The 19045-nt window shown below is 38.0% G+C and overlaps 3 protein-coding genes and 1 long non-coding RNA gene across 7 annotated transcripts in view; 1 reads left to right on the top strand and 3 right to left on the bottom strand.

Moving 5' to 3' along the window:
• The window catches only part of LOC132858859 (NLR family CARD domain-containing protein 3-like), an 11920-nt gene extending 2700 nt beyond the window's left edge, over nucleotides 1–9220 (bottom strand). The window contains exons 1-3 of one of the 3 annotated variants that reach the window (XM_060889392.1): nucleotides 9099–9220; nucleotides 8838–8945; nucleotides 8489–8605 (exon numbers count right to left, since the gene is read on the bottom strand). In XM_060889392.1, the coding sequence (XP_060745375.1) occupies nucleotides 8489–8605; nucleotides 8838–8890 (170 nt within the window). In that variant the 5' untranslated portion in view covers nucleotides 8891–8945; nucleotides 9099–9220. Of the gene's footprint in view, nucleotides 1–40; nucleotides 170–8488; nucleotides 8606–8837; nucleotides 8946–9098 lie in introns of those variants that run through there. The other 2 variants (XM_060889393.1, XM_060889394.1) reach the window with 2 other exon arrangements.
• Nucleotides 9221–9575: 355 nt separating this feature from the next.
• Nucleotides 9576–14137, bottom strand: LOC132858917 (leucine-rich repeat flightless-interacting protein 2-like). The gene is made up of 7 exons (XM_060889471.1): nucleotides 14074–14137; nucleotides 13728–13820; nucleotides 12418–12588; nucleotides 11094–11186; nucleotides 10833–11003; nucleotides 10672–10756; nucleotides 9576–10560 (listed from the first exon to the last, which is right to left on the bottom strand). Exons 1-6 carry the CDS (start codon nucleotides 14077–14079, stop codon nucleotides 10691–10693), a joined length of 600 nt encoding a protein of 199 aa, XP_060745454.1. The 5' UTR covers nucleotides 14080–14137; the 3' UTR covers nucleotides 9576–10560; nucleotides 10672–10690.
• A 210-nt stretch (nucleotides 14138–14347) lies between these two features.
• Nucleotides 14348–16107, bottom strand: LOC132858980 (uncharacterized). Its single transcript, XR_009649691.1, has 3 exons — nucleotides 15885–16107; nucleotides 15352–15460; nucleotides 14348–14425 (listed from the first exon to the last, which is right to left on the bottom strand). It is a non-coding gene; the product is annotated as an uncharacterized LOC132858980 (long non-coding RNA).
• Nucleotides 16108–16797: 690 nt separating this feature from the next.
• The window catches only part of LOC132858838 (NLR family CARD domain-containing protein 3-like), a 29065-nt gene continuing 26817 nt past the window's right edge, over nucleotides 16798–19045 (top strand). For both annotated transcript variants that reach the window (XM_060889354.1, XM_060889355.1), the window contains exons 1-2: nucleotides 16798–16901; nucleotides 18751–18885. In XM_060889354.1, coding sequence (XP_060745337.1) covers nucleotides 18833–18885 — 53 coding nt within the window. In that variant the 5' untranslated portion in view covers nucleotides 16798–16901; nucleotides 18751–18832. The remainder of the gene's footprint in view (nucleotides 16902–18750; nucleotides 18886–19045) is intronic.

The raw sequence follows: 19045 nt of genomic DNA, 5'->3' as shown, positions 1-19045 counted from the left end.
CTAGGGTTGGGTATCAAAAGAAATTTTCCGGTTCCAATACCTGTTCCATTTCTGCCTTATGATTCCCGGTTCTGATTCCGATTACATAATAAAAGAAATGTGAAAAATAATGCACAATACTTAAACAATTCCATTTGTGTTTATTAATCACTAAATATTTTAAACAAAGCGTTTCAATTCATATCAATTTAAATTTAAATAAATCCAACATCAAATTTAACATCCAGAATTACAACTTAGCAAAACAGTTAGCAATTTTTCTGAAGAAAAATCAACATGTCTGCTTTCTCTGGGAGAAGACGAGACCTTTCCTGGCTTATTGTGTCTCCAACTGTGAAGAAAACCCTCTCGGAGGGGGCAGATTTGCTTCATTGTTATAGCTTTGGAAATGAATCCAAACTTTAGACTATTTTTAGACATGTTTAACCAGGGGCAGTTCTACAGTAGCCCTTTTTTACGGTGGCTCCAGCCCTCCTGTCTGTGATCTCAGCCACCCTAAAACTATAAGTATAATTTTTTTTTTCTTTCAAAAATAAAAAATAGAAATTACGTTAAAATGCAGGACATGTTTTCGATTGGAAAGAAAATTATTATTTTCTTATCGCCAAGAGCGATTTTTTTTTCTTTGCTTTTACGCACGTGCGTTGTAGTCTTTCAAAAGTGCGTCTTCAGCTGTCTGCTTTATTTGAACGGAGAAGCACAGGGACGCGCAGCGTGCACGCGCAGTCAGAGCTGGAGGCGTTTATCTATAACGTTAATCAGCAGTTAAACCGCAAAGACGGCAAACAAAAGCAGTGAAATGTCACTATTCTTATTACCAGAGTTGTAGCACAAACAAAATATTAATGCAAACAATCCATTCAATACTAAATAAAAATAACATTCATTGATTTGGTCTTTGTGAATATTAGTTTATTAATGACTGCATTCATTAGACACACTTTTTGTAGAGAATGCACACACACATGAACTGATTTGATTAAAAACTGGCATCATTACATTATGCATAAAATTTTGGTGTCCACTTTTGCCATTAAGTAATACCATAACTTTTGGCTTACTATGTAGTCATATAATATATAATATAAAACTCTTCCTGTTTCAAATTCTCACTGAGGGCTAAAACCCCTAAAGATGAGACCCTAGAACTGCCCCTGTGTTTAACACACAGCGTACCTCAGCAGCGCGAGTGACTGTAGTATGATTTCTGTGATAAGCTGCATTAATTTGGTTGCGTGACTGTAAACAGTGTAAACAATTAATATTCATGAGGTAAGACATGGCTATTTAAAGTGACCACTCCCAGCGCTTTGCCCGTCATCGCATCGGAACCGCGTTTGGAACCGAAACTTAACGGTTCCGGTTCCTGTTAAAAAACAAAACCGGTTCTGAATTAGAACCGGTTCTCGGTTCCCAACCCTAATCATACCCCATATCTGTGATCATTTCTCTTCTGTCTCCTTCCTTTTGTAGTTGATATTTTTCATCACTTGAAAAATTATAGTCTTAATTTTACACAGTTCAAATACTACATATGACTAGAGAGAATTCTGAACATAGAGAAATACTCTGTACTTCTCTATACGAAGGCTGAGAAAAGCCCATCTCCCTCCCCCCATACTGACTACATTCTACAGAGGTACTATTGAGAGCATTCTGAGCAGCTACATCACTGTCTGGTTTGTAAACTGCACTGTCCTGAACCCTGCAGCGGATAGTGAGGACAGCTGAGATGGTCATTGGAGTCTCTTTTCCCTCTATCATGGACATTTACACAACACGCTGCATAGGCAAGGCCAACAGCATTGTGGATGACCCCACACACCCCTCACACTCTTCACCCTCCTGCCATCTGGAGAAAGGTACCGGAGCTTTCGGCTCTCACAACCAGACTGTGTAACAGTTTCTTTCCTGAAGCCATCAGACCCAACATGGTCATTTAGAGCATTTATTTGAAGAAAATAAGAAAATGACAACTGGTCTAAATAACAAAAAAGTTGAGTTTCCAGACCTCAAATAATACAAAGAAAACAATTTTATACATACACACACAAATATATATATCCTGAATCCTCGTATCTCCAAAACCGTTATTTTTCAGAAAATTAAAAAAACGCCGTACCTTATCTGCAGTGCACAGGGTTTAGTCCGCGTTGCAGTGGATTGTCTAGCGCTAAATTCCTGTCCTCATACGAGCACCAGAACTAACGGGGGTCAAGATTTTTTTTTCTTTGAGCCCAGTGTTTTGAAGACATTTACCTCAGAAGACGTGTTGATTCGTTGCGACTCTTGGACAGTTGAAGTGTCCAATGGAGTTATGAGATTTGTGCACAAGCTATTTTCAAGACTTTAGATTGGTTAATAACTTGTAAAAATAACAGACCCACGTGGGGACTGACCAATAGCATCGATATGTGAAAAAATATGAAATTGACCAAATTTATATATATATATATATTTATTTTTTTTTAAACACAATACTAATGTTTTAACTTAGGAAAGGTTAAAATAACTATTTGAAGGAATAACCCTGATTTTCAATCACAGCTTCCATACATCTTGGCATGCTCTCCACCAATCCTTCACACTGTTGTTGGGTGACTTTATACAAAAATTCAAGTATATCAGCTTTGTTTTTATCGTTTGATCCTCTTGATCACATTCCAGAGGTTTTTAGTGGGGTTCAGGTCTGGAGATTTTGCTGGCATTAAGAAACCCTTCATGTGGTGTCCTCCATCCATACCTTGATTGCTGTGTGACATTGAGCATTGTAAAGCTAAATAAAAAAAATAAATTCTCAGAGTTTAGGAGTACATTGTCAGAGCAGAAGGAAGCAAGTTTTCTCCCAAGACAACCTTGTAGGTGGCTTGATTCATGTGCCTTTTACAAAGATGAATGTGCCCAAATCAAGCCTTGCTGAATAACCCCAGATTAGCAGCAATCCTCCACCACATTTCACAGTGGCTTGTAGGCCTCTCCAGGTCTCCAGCTAGCCATTACATGACCATTGCCCAATCATTATGGCATTTTGCAAACCTCAGCATGGCTCTTTTTTGACTTTCATTAATAAAGGACATTTTTTTCTAGCCCAGTATGAACTCAGCCCTTCGAATCATCCTGGATGAGCATTTCACCCCAGCTGCTGTTTGCCATTCTTTGTGTAGCTTAATTGATGTCATCCTACAGATGATGAGTAACATTCAAATGAAATGGTGGTCAGTGGAGAGTTATTTTCTCCCTCTGCCGGTCTGTAGCTTTGTTGTCTCCAATGTCAGCAGCTTGGCCTTGTTCTTATGAACCACTGTCTGAAAATTTAATGGACACAACCTTACAATCATCGTATCTTTCTGCCAGTAAAGCCAGAATTGAACCCTTCTTTTCCTCACTCAAAACTCTTTTCAACACTAAACTCTTCAAAACTCACAACACTCAACTTTAATTTTAAGATCAGTCTTGAATTTTACACTACATATGGACTCAAATTTACACTACATTCATTCATTCATTCATTCATTCATTCATCTTCTACCGCTTATCCGAACTCGGGTCACGGGGAGCCTGTGCCTATCTCAGGCGTCATTGGCACCAAGGCAGGATACACCCTGGACGGAGTGCCAACCCATCGCAAGGCACACACACACACTCATTCACTCACGCAATCACACACTAGGGACAATTTTCCAGAGATGCCAATCAACCTACCATGCATGTCTTTGGACCGGGGGAGGAAACCCCTGAGGCACGGGGAGAACATGCAAACTCCACACACACAAGGCGGAGGCGGGAATCGAACCCTGACCCTGGAGGTGTGAGGCGAACGTGCTAACCACTAAGCCACCGTGACCCCTTTACACTACATATATTTCTTTATTACATAAAAGTCAAAATATATTATAGTATAATATAAATATCTTAACTATCAAAACTGTCTCTAATGACAACTTATCTTCTCTTTCCCAACCTCAGATACCACAGCTTCTGATCGGATCTCAGCATGTCTGGCAGAAATATCATCATGGATGACTGCTCATCAGTTAAAGCTCAACCATAGCAAAACTGAACTGCTGTTCATCCCAGGTGATTCATCCCCAGGTCATGACCTTGCTATATCCCTGCACAACGATCTGATCTCCCCTTCAGCGACAGCTCTCAACCTTGGGGTAACCAATGGACAATCAACTCTCCTTTTCCTCTCATGTTCAAGTTCAAGTTCCAAGTTCAAATTCTTTTTTGTCCCCCAATGGGGCAATTCATTGTGCAACAGATTGTATAACAAATCACACACAATCACACACACAATGTCAATACAAAAATTGCCTATCATGCAGGCATAGTTAAAATAATAAAAACAAAAAACAATCAGTAAATAGTAAAGTTATCTATGGTCCTTTGTAGAATTTAGAAGCAGAATGGCTGCAGGCACAAAAGAGTGTTTATATCTGTTGGTTCTGAAATTTGGGAGTTTAAAGTGTAATCCCGATGGCAACATCTGAAATGCAGCCTGTAAGGGATGAGAATTATCTGACAGGATAGATTCAACCCTCCTTAACATCTGCTTCTGATAAACATCTGCTTCCTCCAGACTTTTCTGCCTAGAACCTGTGATGCTGCTGCTCACCTTAATTAACCCCGAAAGGGAGTTTTTTTGCTTTACAGTGATGGACCCATACCAGCAGATTAAGGAGAAGCTAACAACTGACTCAACAAAAGACCTGTAAAAAAAAAGAGTCAACAGGGTCTTATCCTATTAAACTTTTCCAGCTTCCTCAAGCAATACAGACGTTGCTGGCCTTTCTCGCAAAGCAAACTGGTATTTGAGTAAAAAACACAGCTTATCATCAATAATGGATCCTAAATACTTATACTCTGTAACAACCTCTATTTCCTGACCATTAATACTAGTTTTCTCAGTGTTAGTGACATTGTGCTTAAAATCAATACACATATCCTCGGTCTTAGAGGCATTCAGTTCAAGATAGGCATCTTTACACCATGTACCAAAGTGATCAATGACCGAACCATGTGAAGTTTCCTCATTGTTCAATAAGCTGACAATAACCGTATCATCAGAAAACTTCACAAAGTTTCGGTTGTCAATCACAGAGCAACAGTCATTAGTGTACAGAATACAGAGAAGAGGGGAAAGAACACACCCCTGCAGTGAGCCAGTTGATGTAAGGGCCCAGTCAGAGAGATGGCCATTTACTCTCACTCATTGGGATCTATTTGTGAGGAAATCTAATATCCAACCCACAAGGTTGGCCTCCAGTTTGAACTGATGTAAGAGCTTCTCAACCAGCAAGTGGGGCTGAATGGTGTTGAAAGCTGACGAGAAATCCACAAACAGTAGTCTGGCATGATTTCTATTGCCCTCAAGATGATTAAGAATAAAGGTTAAGTACTGTTACAGTTGCATCCTGGACCCCTCTGTTTAGTCTACATGCAAACTGTAGTGGGTCAAGGAGGCAATTCGTCATAGATGACAGTTTCCTTTTGATCAGCTTTTCAAAACACTTCATCACAAATGACGTAAGGGCTATTGGTCTGTAATCATTTAAAGTCTTAGGGTGGCTATTCTTTGCAATAGGAACTATAATTGACTGTTTCCATAAGTCAGGGACCTTTTGTTTACACATAGATTGATTAAAAATATAAGAAAAAATAGGGCCTATCTGTTCCGCACAACAAGAAACAATATTGTTCTGGGAAGGGACTTGGACAATAATTAAAGGTGTTCACACTTTGTGCAGAGAAACATACAGCTGACTGAGGATGGGGCAATAAAGACTGTTTTTGGACAATAATTTCATTACTAATATCATGCTTATCAAATCTTGAATAAAATTGATTCAGTTCTTGAGCCAAAGATATGTTTGTTGTAAAGCCTTCCAATGCCACTTTATTCTTTATTTTATCATTTTGACCAACCATTATTTTAATACTGTCCCATGCTGAGCCTAGAAGATTATTAATCAGTTTGTTTTCCACTTTAGGTTTATAGTCCCATTTAGCCCTTTTGATTTCACATTTAATCTCCTTTTGAATACTATGTAGTTCCTGAAGATTATTTTGTCTAAATGCTAGCTTTTTCTTTTTCAACAAATCTTTAAGTTGTTTTCTCACCCATGGCTTGTTATTGGTGTATATTTTGACAACTTTTTTAGGGATTACAGTATTCTCACAATATGCAACCCATGAGCTAACCACATCAGTCAATTCATCTATGTCCCTTGAAGATTGAACAAACTCCTCCCACAAGGTACAGTCCAAACAGCCTTGCAGAGCCAGCGAAGCCTCTTCAGACCAGACCTTAATTTACCTAATATCCACTTTCCCACTCTGAAGTAGAGGTCTTCTCGGGTCTAAAGAAATGTACCCGACCCAAAGTGACCCAAATCACTTTTTACCCGAACCCGACGTGCATAATTTATTTTTTTTTTTTAAGAAAGACTCGACCCGAGACAAACCCGAAAAAATTAGACCCGAGTCCGACCCGACGGCAATTTTTTTTTAACCTGACCGGACCCGAATGTTGCATAACTCTACACTAAAGTAACCGCTACAAAGTGGATTCAAAATTGATTGACAGGTCTGTTTCAACGAAAATTAGCTTACCGCCAGCCACACGTCGCCAGCCACATGTCGCAAGCGGTCTTGGCAAACAGAGGAGAGGTTGGAAAAGGTCTCGAGTCGATGCACACACACACGAGATACAGTAGTTCGGGTCTTCTCGGGTCCATTTGGTAAAAACACATTCATTTTAAATTACCCGAGACCCGATGCTGCTATTATTATACCCAACCCTTGTTCGAGGCACACGTGAAACTTTTACACCTGAACCCGCTCGGGTTTCTGGTCGGACCTCGGGTTTTCGGAAGTGGAACCGTGAAGACCACTACGCTGAAGGCAAATGCGATATATTGTATCTGCAGAAATTCCCTGGGTAGATAGAAGGGGCGCAAGAATACTGAGAGTAGTTTGATATCTTTTGTACACAACTTTTTTCTCACTAACGTTGTTTTGCACCAGCGCTCATTTATGTACGGCACACTCCGCCCCCTCGCGACTTGCCAGTGGTCGCTGCAACCCGATCCAAATGAAAAGGAGCACCAAAACCATCCAATGTAATGCCAGCGTCCAAGTCCGCTTTTCCCAGCCATGTTTCCGTCAGGGCCAGGATACATGCTTCTTTAAATTCATGTTGATATCGGACATGGGCTTGCACTTCATCAAACTTGTTTCGGAGGGACTGCATGTTAGCAAGAATGATAGAGGGCGCGCAACAGAGGCCACCTTGCTCGCTCGCGTAATCCACCTCTCCTACCCTGCTTCCTTCATATCCGACAAGGTGCGTTTGTAGAGCTCCCGCTCTTTCCATACTGCCATTTAATATCGGTGATGTCCGAGAAATTTAAATCGGGAGGTGGCCTAGAGTTCGCTGGTTGATCGAACTTCAGCAAATAGTCCCGGCTATATAAAATCCGAGACTGAAAAGTGCCGCACCAAGCCTCCGCCAGATGGAAAATTTCCCAGAGCACCACCATCAGTGTACATCCAACAGACCATTTCATTGTAACCGGTCAGGAAAAAAGCGATCACTGCAGAGCTGATCATGTGCATAAAATGCAAATATGCAATAAAAACTACAATCAAATATAAAAAGGGGAACTCAGATAACTTTAGCGAATTTTGCAAACAAACAAACAGACACCATCACGCTACCATGCTGCCGGTCGCTGCGTGCGCATGTGCCCCTCCTAAAAATAATGTTGCTAATGTGACTCGCTCATGTTGATTTCTTCTCTACAACATTAGAAGGATTCTGCCATTTTTTTCCACACAGGCTGCTCAGGTACTGTTCAGTCTCTTGTCATCTCAAGACTGGATTACTGCAACTATCTTTGCATTTATAAAGAAAACACACAACCTTTGACACTTTTTCATTGTAACTTTGAACAACGTTTTAAACTCATGGTATGTAACCTAGTGAGCCAGCATTAATGTATCCAATGTTAGAGATTTAAGCACTTATGTAAGTTGCTCTGGATAAGGGTGTATGCCAAATGCTGTAAATGCTGTAAATGTAGACTAACACTTTAAAATGGTGCAAATCTAGATCATTCTTATGGCTTGGTATCCTGTCACTAGCTAAATAATGGTAAGCGGTGGTCTGGCCTGCAATGACCAAACACACAGTGGCCCCACAGTTTGCACACTTAAGCCACACAAGCATAAATATGAATTTCATATTACAAAAAAAAATGTCAAAGCAAGTAGAATATAGTTTTTTAATGTTTTTTTTTTTTGGAAATATTTTACCTGGATAGTGTGTTTGTGGTATCTTTAAAAATGACAAGTATTTGGATCCTTAATAGTGGCTTCAGTACAATCACAGTCAGAGTTTATCTATTTTGCCCTCCTGTTTATCTAGTTAAATTTCCCTCTATGTGTGACTTTAGTAGTGACATTAACAGTGAGGAGATGTTACCTGTATAGAAGTGAGGAGTCTCCATCTTTAAAATGCCTAGGATGATCCATTGACTGATCACTTTTCATAGAAGTACAGCTGGCTGTTGGTGACATTGATCTCTTTCCCTGGAGTTTACTGCATAACATTATAGATAGTCCTTTAGTTATTTATATAACCTTTTTACAGTTTTTAACTCACTTACTTTATACAGTAGGGTCTTAAGTTTAATTATTATAGCATCTATTTTTTCTGATAAGTAGTGACTTGTTATTCATATTGATCCTATTGTTATTCCTTTCATATGTACTTAATAAATAATTTATATCTAAAAATTGTATAACTAGAACACAAGGCTGCTGTAGGTTACCAGTTGTTTGAGGCTGGGAAAACATTGTCTGTGTTCGGATCAGGAGTCTCCATCTGTGAATATTAGTACAGCCTGCATAAACTGGAGTCTGATGTCTTCTTTCAAACACTCCACAAAACACAAAAAACAAATATGCAATAAAACTTCCATACTACATCTTTATGCTGTACCTGTAAGGTTGTACAGTACCTGTACCTGACGTGCCTCAGAGTTCTTACAGCTGATATTACACAAATATTGTTTAGAATTAAAATAACTCACCTTTATACAATGTCCTTGTGTGACATTAATATAACAGTTTCTTCCTCAGAGATTTTTGACATTCATAACGCACCACAAAATGGAGTCGAAGTTCAGAGAGAAACACTTTCAGTTTAGAAGGCAGGAGTCATTACAGGTGAAGACACGTGTCAAGGTGTCGTTTGGGTTATGAGTCATTTTATTAAATCGGCTCTTTTGGTGAACGATGAGCTGACTCGCAAATCTAAAATGCATATATAATAAAACTGTTTTTTTGAAAAATTGCTCAGCAAATTGCTCTCATATTCTATGAGAATTTAATAATCCTAATTTTCAAATGGGGTGTACTCATTTATGCTGAGCACTGTACTGTATGTAATATATATATACAGTATCGTAAATGATATTTGCCAACAAATAAACATCACTTAATAAAGATTGATTTTGAGTTCCAGTGTTCATAATTGAAATGAACAGAATGAAATTTCAGTGCACCATTTTTAATTCAGTAATATGAGATAATTGCTCAGGGGTCTGAATACTTTTACAAGGCACTGTATATTGTGACACAATTCACTTACAAACCAGTTTTGTAAATAATTCTATACTAGACATTATCATCTATTGTAATAACAAACCCTGTTTAAATAACAAAATTGTGTTATTTTACTTCCCTCTGAATGATCTATTTGATTAAAATTAATGCAATAAATTCAATAAACTTCATAAATTCACATACTGTACAAGTTGATTTAAACTGTACAAATCAAATGAGACTTTTTTTGCAGGAATGTTTATTTAATCCACTTCATCTTGAGGACCTCCATGTTAACAGTCGTTCTGTTTCACGCTACTAACCACCAGGGACAGTGAATAACACCCGTGTAATCTCTTGTGTGCTGAAACCTTTAACGCAAAGTCATATGACAACAGTGACATAATACTTACTGTAAACTACATTAGCTGGTATGATGGAGAAGAACCAGACTCAAAAGGAAACCCATCCTAATTTGGCCAACACCAGAGAGTGTGATTATAAATTATTATAAACTCTGGAGAATCTGAATTACCATAAACAGTGGAGAGTGTGATTATGAATAATGTTCTTTCTACAACTTAGATTGCTATGAAACTTGAGCCAATGGCTGTTTGAATGTTACCCTACTGGTGCTTAGAACTGAGCTCTCAGGGCCCCAAATGTAACCCAAGCTTCTATGATCTGTCCCATGGGTTGGGCCCTTAATGGCACCAATTCTCTGCTCCACTCACAACGGATAAACCTCTCAGGGCCCAGCAGTGAAGAGTAAGAGAACACTAGTTGGGATTTGATAAGCAGGTTCCAGACCATTGTGACATAAGTGTTGGGTTCTAGTAAGAACCAGAACACTGTAATCATATGACTTTACATACCCAGGTGTTAAACACTGACCCTGGAGGTTTCTCCAGTGTTAATAAGATCACAGGATGGTCCTATGCAATAGTTCTGTGAAAAAACAGATTTAATGTAGTAAGATGATCAGGGAGAAGCTTAAATTTTGACTTTTAAAACACGGTGTACTATAGCAGTCATGACATAGTGAGAAGACAAACTTACTTTAGTAAGTCATCATAGATTAGAGTCCATTCATCTTGTTCTGCATCTCCAGGGTATTAGGAGCCTCAAGCTTTGTATCTCTCTTCTGAAATAGTCATTGTGCTGTTCATATCGGAGTCAAAAGTAATGACATTACTTCATACACGTATTTTTCCACCCACCTCTGTTATCTCTTCACAATTCCTGCATGGCTCAGAAAGCTCTTCCTCCAGCTGCTGCACTAAACATCGTAGTGAGTTCACCTGGAACATCAGCTCAGACTTTTCGTCATCCAGCTGTGCACTGGACTCCATCGCCGGCTCGTGTTTCTCCTCAGGTTCAGCCAAAGATGCCTGAAATTTTAACACCCAAAGCATGTTGGCACACTGTCAGACAGAAGAGTTCACATCAGTGGTGATGATTATATGAGCAGAAAAACTTACACTCGGTGGCTCATCGTTATGTTGTAGAGTTTCCTTCATTTGATTGTACTGTGACTTCAGGATGCTGTAAGCCTGCCGCTCTTGCTCGTACTCCTAAAACACACCCATATACATATACTGATTGCTATATTGCAGAGATGGGGGACTCGAGTCATATGACTTGACTCGAGTCGGACTTAAGTCGCAAATTTGAGACTTGCTTGACAAATATTAAAAAAAGACTCGACTTGAAAAGAGTATGGATCGTTTATGGAGATGCACATGTATATAAAAAAACAAATATGAAAATAAAAAACTTCAAAGTTGCAAGCACAGCCATATTCTTGTCTCGCATGCACACGCACACACATTCAATTTAAAGGGGACCCCCCCCCAAAAAAAAAAAAAAAATTCTTTTATAATTTTCTCACCCTCATGATGTTACCAACCTATATACATTTCTTTGTTCTGATGAACACGGAGGAAGATATTTTAAGGAATGTTTGTAACCAAACCATTCATGAGCCCCATTCTCTTCCATAGTATTCTTTTTTACCACTATGGAAGTGAATGGGGCTCGTGAATGGTTTTTGTGTGTTCACAAAACAAAGAAATTTATACAGGTTTGTAACATCATGAGGGTGAGAAAAAGATTAACTATAACTATATATTCATTTTTAGGTGAACTATCCCTTTAATTAATAAATTACACTCACTCCAATCATCTCTCTCTCTCTCTCCTCTCTCTTCTGCCATGTTTGAGGCATATTGAAACTTTTCCTGCTTTTAAGTTGGCCTTATTTCAGTTACATTTACATCTTAGGCTTTGTAGTTTTGTTTATTCATGTTTAGATTTAATTGTATTTACAACTCACCTGTATGTGGACACCTTTTAAAAATAAATGCATATAAATATTTTTGTTGCAAATAAAACTCTCATAGTCCATAAATACTGTAGATTTAACTTTGTTTAATATATACATTTAGTTAAATTATCAAACATCTGTATGACTTGTCAGTGACTTGCTTTACTCAAGCTACGACTTGACTTGCTTGACATAAAGCAGTGACTTGACTTGACTCTCACAAAAAATGACTCGGACTTGCTTGAGACTTGAAGGTTAAGACTTGAGACTTACTTGTGACTTGCACATGTGTAAACACATGTGTTGTACTCCCACCTCTGCTATATTGTAACACTGTAGTGATTTTTATTTTTTTTTGCATTAACAGTAGTAAAACATTTATGAGAGGAAAAGCTTACTATAAGTGACTCATCACGCTCATCACGGGTCCTGAAACCATTTCTAACTAAACTGCTTAACACCAGTATTGTCTTACTTACCTGTTTTATGGCACCACACATCATGGCTGAATCAGAGAGCTTCTCCTCCAGCTGCTGCACTGTGCCTTCCAGTTTGTGCACCTGGTACATCAGGTCCGACTTCTTGTTCTCCAGCTGAACGTTGGACTCCATCGCCTGGTTGTATTTCTCCACAGCTTTCGCCAGAGAGACCTGGAAGTTCAACAAATGAGGTTTTTGGCTTTATTTTCTTCAACACACAAATGGATTCGAATTAACACTCATCAGAAAAGCCTGGAATGTTTTGTATGGTGGCCAAGAAGTGCAAAACAAAATAAATAATCTGGAAACAAAATAAACCAGAAACCACAACATTTCAGACAAACCGGAAAATGTAGGTACAGTTTGGCAATGGACATCATACTGCTGATTGGACGATACATCTGTCACTCAAGATATACAGGAAGTACAGCAGGCTGCTGCAGTAGAAAGTTGAAATGTGTAAAAATGTATTGTCCTTACTGTGAATTATAATATGTCAAATTTCTGCAGTCCATGTGGAAAAAATCTGGAGATGTCTTAAGGAACAGTTAAACTAGCCGCACTTACATTATACGAGCATCCACGCTCTCCTTCACCACAGCTAAAGAAGTTAATCAATGCTTGATATAATTAAATGAAATGGCTTTAGTGTATCCACATGCCACAGACAGTTTGTTCCCATGTAGTTATAATGTTGAACAAATCTATGATGTGTCTCTGCGCTGTTCCTTATGGATTAAGTTCTTGCAGCAAAACAGTATAATGTCATCAGGTTTAACACACAACTTGTGTTTCTGCTGAAGTTCTAACCACATTGTTTGTTACCGAACAACTCTCCTGGTCCGCACAGCTCTGCTCTTATAGCATTCCTTACATCATTTAATCTGGGATAGTTTTGTCTCTGAAACATACCTGTATTCTTCAGTTGTGTTTTTAGATATCACAAACTAATCTTTATGCCATGAGATGATATCAGCATGTTAAGAATCACGGCATATGAATGCTCTTCCTTTTCTTGCTTGACAAGAGAATTGTTATTTTCTTAGATTTAACATGAACACAGACCTCCACACATGCACTTGAAATAAAGTTATACACAATTTCCTACTGCCTGTATAGTTTAAGTGACAGATATATTGTCCAATCAGCAGTAATTCTTCCATTCGCAAAGTATTCCTACCTTTTCCGGTTTGTCTGAAATGTTGTTGTGTTTTCTGAATTGTTATTTTGTTTTTCACTTCTTGGCCACCTTGTAGTCCGCCACAAGTGGACTAAAGACACACACACTTCTATGATGTGTGAAATAATACCGTATGAGATTTCTCTAGGTCAGATAGAGTTTCCTTCATCTGATCACACTGAGACTGCATGATGCTGTAAACCTCCCGCTCTTGCTCACACTCCTAAAACATAACATTGACCACTTAATGTTTATATCGACAATAAACCTCATATGCTGTGATCTATTTAAGTCTGAAATATTTTTTAAAAATAATCACACTAGACTTTTATCATTAAGCAGAGGTTCCAATAAATATGGGTTTCCTTTTTTTGCATTTTTGATACAACAATATGTGAGATCTTCATTTCATAATGTTACTTCTAATAAAAAGGAACGCAATGCAAGGATTTTAACGCAAGGATTTTCTAACTTACTCTCATTGCCCCATTACACGTTCTCTTGGTCTCAGAGAGCTCTTTCTTTAAGTTATGCACCTTGTCTTGCAAGTCTTGCAGTCTGACCACAGTGAAATGCAGGGTACTGTTCTCATTCTCCAGCTTAGTATTGGTCTTCATCACCTCACTGTACTTCGTCTCAGCTTCACACAGAGAGACCTGGAGGTTTAACAAAGTTATTTACTACTACACACATTCAGACAGACACACACACTTCACAATAACAGCTGTGGTTGTGAGAGAAGAAAAACAAACCCTAATTGATTCTTTTTCCTGCTCTAAAGTGTCCTCCTTGGATTTGGTCATAGTTTGAATGCTCTTTGCAAAAAACCTAAAACACATCCAGAGAGCAAAAGAGGTTCAAATCTTTACTACTTAAAGTTCACATCTAGAGTATCATAAACAGGAAAGAGAGCATCATGAATTGGTCTTTTGTCCAAGTATGTAGTGTACTCTTGAAGTATTAAAGAGGTATTAGATCAGATTTACATCTTTCATTTCCTGATCTTTACATTTAGATGGGTTACAAAACAATTGTGGTAGAACAGATGATTTGGAGCTGAACAAAAGTATAAAAACAGACTGTCTTTAAGGTGATTAAAGTAAATGACACTTTATATTTGACTGCATGAACATTGCTTAAATTAACTGTATCAGCAGTATCAGGAAATGAAATCTGAAATCAATAATTCTGTCTGATCTATTGTCAGATATTACCTTAAGCCTTCAAAACAAAGATCTGATCTTGCTGTTACAATACTTTTGGAAGAGAGAGAACACAGCCTGCATTGTAACATTATGTAACATTATGCTCCTTTCTCTGTAATCTCTCTATCTTTTTCTTGACTCATCTCTTCCTCGGGCCTAATGTCTCCTTGTATTTCCTCACTTTCTTCCTCATTGGCTCTAACATCTCCTTCATCTTTCTCACTTATCTCAACTGCTTTCCCTTGAATCTCTTCAATACTTTCCTTATCTGAACTGCAGCTCTCTATGAAAAACAAATGGAATTAATGGGGACTCCATTTTGGTCCACACTGGCTTTCAATATTTGGACAAAACAAATCTTGTAAATATTCAACAGAAGAAAGTCATACACAATTGAAACATATAGATGATTAAATGAGAGAATAATCAATTTGGGTGACGAAATGAACAAAATGTCTAAAGTATTGTTTAGACTGCAATATAAGCAATAGCTTACTAGCTTAAAAAACAAAAACAAACAAAAACAAAAATAAAAACAAACAAACAGACCTTCATCTTTATTCTCTCTCCTCAGCCAACTTGTGAGAGAGATGCTACCTTTAGCTGCATCAGAGAGTTCCTTGTGTTTTTTCTTTTGATCCTTTCTTTCCTTGGCATTCTATTAAACTTATTGATAGACACAGAATGCACACATCAAGCAAAAATAAGGAGATGATGATAACAGTGAGAATCGATAAGTTAATCATGTTAAATTCATGTTTAGTTTTGTTGATATTGAAAACTGTATTTGTATTACATGGATGAAGCGTTTTAAATCAAATATATAAATGTGTTTTACGTTAGAGTTGGACGTGGAATTAGATTTAATTTCACTAAATCCATTTCCGAGCTAATGACATGAGCGCATTCTAAACTATGCTAGCGCCTGTTAGCATAGGATAAAAAAAAAAAGACGTCAATGTCAGAAACGTGGCAACAATCGAGTAATACTTATATTATAATTAATCATAAGTCCCATGCTACCGCATTCGCTAAGTTTACAACAACATTATGGTAGGATAAATGTCCATTTTCCACGTTACCTGTCTGCTGCTTTTGAAGACTCGCGGCTGTAAAGACGTCCGCCTAATTCTTTTTTTTTTTGTTAATTATTATTGTTACTGGCAGGTATGGAAGTGTATTGTTATTTATTATAATAATAATACTACTAATAAGAGAACGGCACTTTACACTTTTAGACAAAAGGGGCAGAGGCTTGAGTCGATTCTTTGTAGCGAACGTGAAGAGGCGACTCCCGTCGGGGAGAGTCGAATCTTCAGCCGTACGGGCCGTTCAAGCCACGCAGGCAGAGCCAGGACTTTATTTTGATGGGCACACCATGCGGCCAATCACATGCGAGGACCGACAAGGATCATACCATTATGTGAAAGAAGGAAGTTTGAAGCGTGTGTAGTGGTACAGGCCAGGTACATAGACAGAGAGACAAACAAGAAACTCCTGCAGCTCCAGTCGCAAACAGCAGGGGGCGCAGTGGAGGATTTGCAGTCTGACACCGAATGAAAGTCATTAAATGTCTGATTTGTATCGCTGAACTCGGGTTAAACAGCCCGTCAGTTAAGGGCAGATGTTGTGAAATTCATTGTGTTTACCTGAAAAACAGTAAAACTCCGGTCATATGGTGAGGAGACATTTTAGTGAACAAGGGTAACTAGTGTAAACTACAGAACATATTACACCTTTAAATAATCACCAAAACAAACCCTGAAGTGACAAAACATATCAACAATCTGTGGGAATGGGTCTGAAATTGATGTAGTGGGCTAGGAAGCAGTGAAAAGACATTTTAAGGTCATATGGATATCATCACTCTTTATTGCACTTTTACTCACCTTTACATTTGTCAATCAGTTTCCTACGTTCAACAAAAGAGCCGGTTCAAAGAGTCGACTCAACCCTGAACGACACATGACTTCCGAAAGTGAAAGTGTTTCTCCCTCCGAATCGGCTCCATTGTTTGAAGCGTTTGTACAGTTAAAACATCTTTATCAGCAGCAGAAACGGTGATATTAATGTGACAGAACAAGGCCTGTTGACTAAAGGTAAGCAGGTCTGTAGCCAGCCTATTGAAAGGGGGGGTTCTTTTTTCAAAAAGTGGACCTTTTTGCAGTTTTTCTCCTCCTTTTGTATTTAACATGCTTTTTGATGCACCTAAATTATTTACTGCATTGTTGTCACATTGCTTCCTCATGTACCACCTTTGTCAGTCCATACACAGTTCATAAGTTTAAAGACCACACTAACAACAGAATAGATTTAATGAACTTTACTGAAGTATTAATAATAATTATTTTCATCATCATTTCTTCACTCTCTGTCAATGCCTCTTTGCTTGTTGCTGTATTTGTCTTGACACTTATGGATTTAGTTCACTGGTCAGTTCCAATCTTCTTGGGTGCAATTTGGAGAATATGTTACATGTTTCCCATGTAAAGAGCAACTCGCATGGTGTATTTAATCTATTTTGACTTATTTAAGGGAGACTTTGAGACTGAAAAGTTTTAACAAGCTAACCTGAATAGAAAAGGAAATGAATGTTTATATAATTGTAATAGTTATGAAATTACCTCCCTAGGACGTAACAGTTACGTTGCCAGTAAGTTATGAAATTACCAAAATAGTACGTAACTGGACCGTACTTGGTTATCTCTCGACATTAGGAGACCGTAGTGGTGATTTGGTACTGTAATGGTAATGAAATTACCTCCCTAGGACGTAACAGTTACGTTGCCAGTAAGTTATGAAATTACCAAAATAGTACGTAACTGGACCGTACTTGGTTATCTCTCGACATTAGGAGACCGTAGTGGTGATTTGGTACTGTAATGGTAATGAAATTACCTCCCTAGGACGTAACAGTTACGTTGCCAGTAAGTTATGAACAGTAAGTACAAAATAGTACGTAACTGGACCGTACTTGGTTATCTCTCGACATTAGGAGACCGTAGTGGTGATTTGGTACTGTAATGGTAATGAAATTACCTCCCTAGGACGTAACAGTTACGTTGCAAGCTGGTAAGTCATGAAATTACCAAAAATGACCAAATTAATTACGTAACAGGTACATCGTGTGTTCGCTGGGTAAGCATCGTAAATCAATGAATATACTAATCATTCCAGATAATTTACCTCAAGCGGTCCGCTTTGAAGTTCTCAGAGGACTAAAGACGCGCACCGAAGGAGAGAAGCATTTCCATTGGCTCCAGTCTGCCAGTATTGGCCAATCACAAAAGTCGATATTGCACAGCCAATATCACTGAATATCCCACTAAGTTTTGTTATTATAATTATGCTACATTTATATGGATATTATATTGTAGACTATTGAGTGGATAAAATATAGAAATCCTTTTAATTAAAAAAATATATATAACCCCTCCCCCTATCATTCAGAGGCGATGCTTCACCGTTGCTTTGAAAAGTGTATTGCGAGAACTCTCTCTGAACTGCACGCGCGACACACACACACACAATACACACAGCTACAATAATGTATCATATTAATTTGAAACAGCAACCCAGAAGATTTGTCACAAGCATTGATTAAAACAATGATGACAATAATCACATGAAAAAAACGACTTAAATTCTGGACCGTTCGAACCCCCCCTGCCTATGGGCTTGGTAAGTTATTTGATTATTTGATTGTTTTTTTTTTTTGTTTGTTTTTTGTTTTGTTTTTTTTTTTGTTAGAATAATGTGGATATATTGTATATTAAACTCAGTATGACGTATGTACTGTACAGAGCTTTCAGCTTCCTCTCTTCACATTATGAGGAATTAAACATTAAAGGGGGTTTAAACAGGATATTTTAAACTAAAGGAGCAGCATTTTTCTTTAAGAATAAAGATGTGAAAATGATTGTGCACATTTGTTTGTGTGTTTTCTAGGAGTTTGATCCATTCCATGAGAAGAGATCAGACTCTTCAGGACTCAGCTGTGTGTTTGTGTAAACTTTACTAATATTTAAAGATGGAGACTCCTGATCTGGACACAGATAATGTTTCTACACCATCAATCAACTGGTAATCTACAACATCCTTGTGTTCTAGTCATTAAATATTCACATTTAAATTATTATTAGTAAATATGAAATGATTTAACCAAATGTTTTACTATTACAGTATATAACTATACACATCTAACAGTCACTAATTCACAGTAAAATGTATTGTTTAATGTAAG

Source organism: Tachysurus vachellii, chromosome 16 (genome assembly GCF_030014155.1).
Source record: "Tachysurus vachellii isolate PV-2020 chromosome 16, HZAU_Pvac_v1, whole genome shotgun sequence".
Taxonomy (NCBI): Eukaryota; Metazoa; Chordata; class Actinopteri; order Siluriformes; family Bagridae; genus Tachysurus; species Tachysurus vachellii.
This window is presented reverse-complemented; position numbering and strand designations above follow the sequence as displayed.

Excerpts from the sequence above, each read along its gene's own strand:
- LOC132858917 (XM_060889471.1), bottom strand. Across the intron at positions 12,589-13,727 it reads ACCTAGAGAAATCTCATACG|GTCTCTCTGGCGAAAGCTGT; the intron begins GTATTATTTCAC and ends TTGAACTTCCAG. Across the intron at positions 10,757-10,832 it reads ATTGTGAAGAGATAACAGAG|AAGAGAGATACAAAGCTTGA; the intron begins GTGGGTGGAAAA and ends TGACTATTTCAG.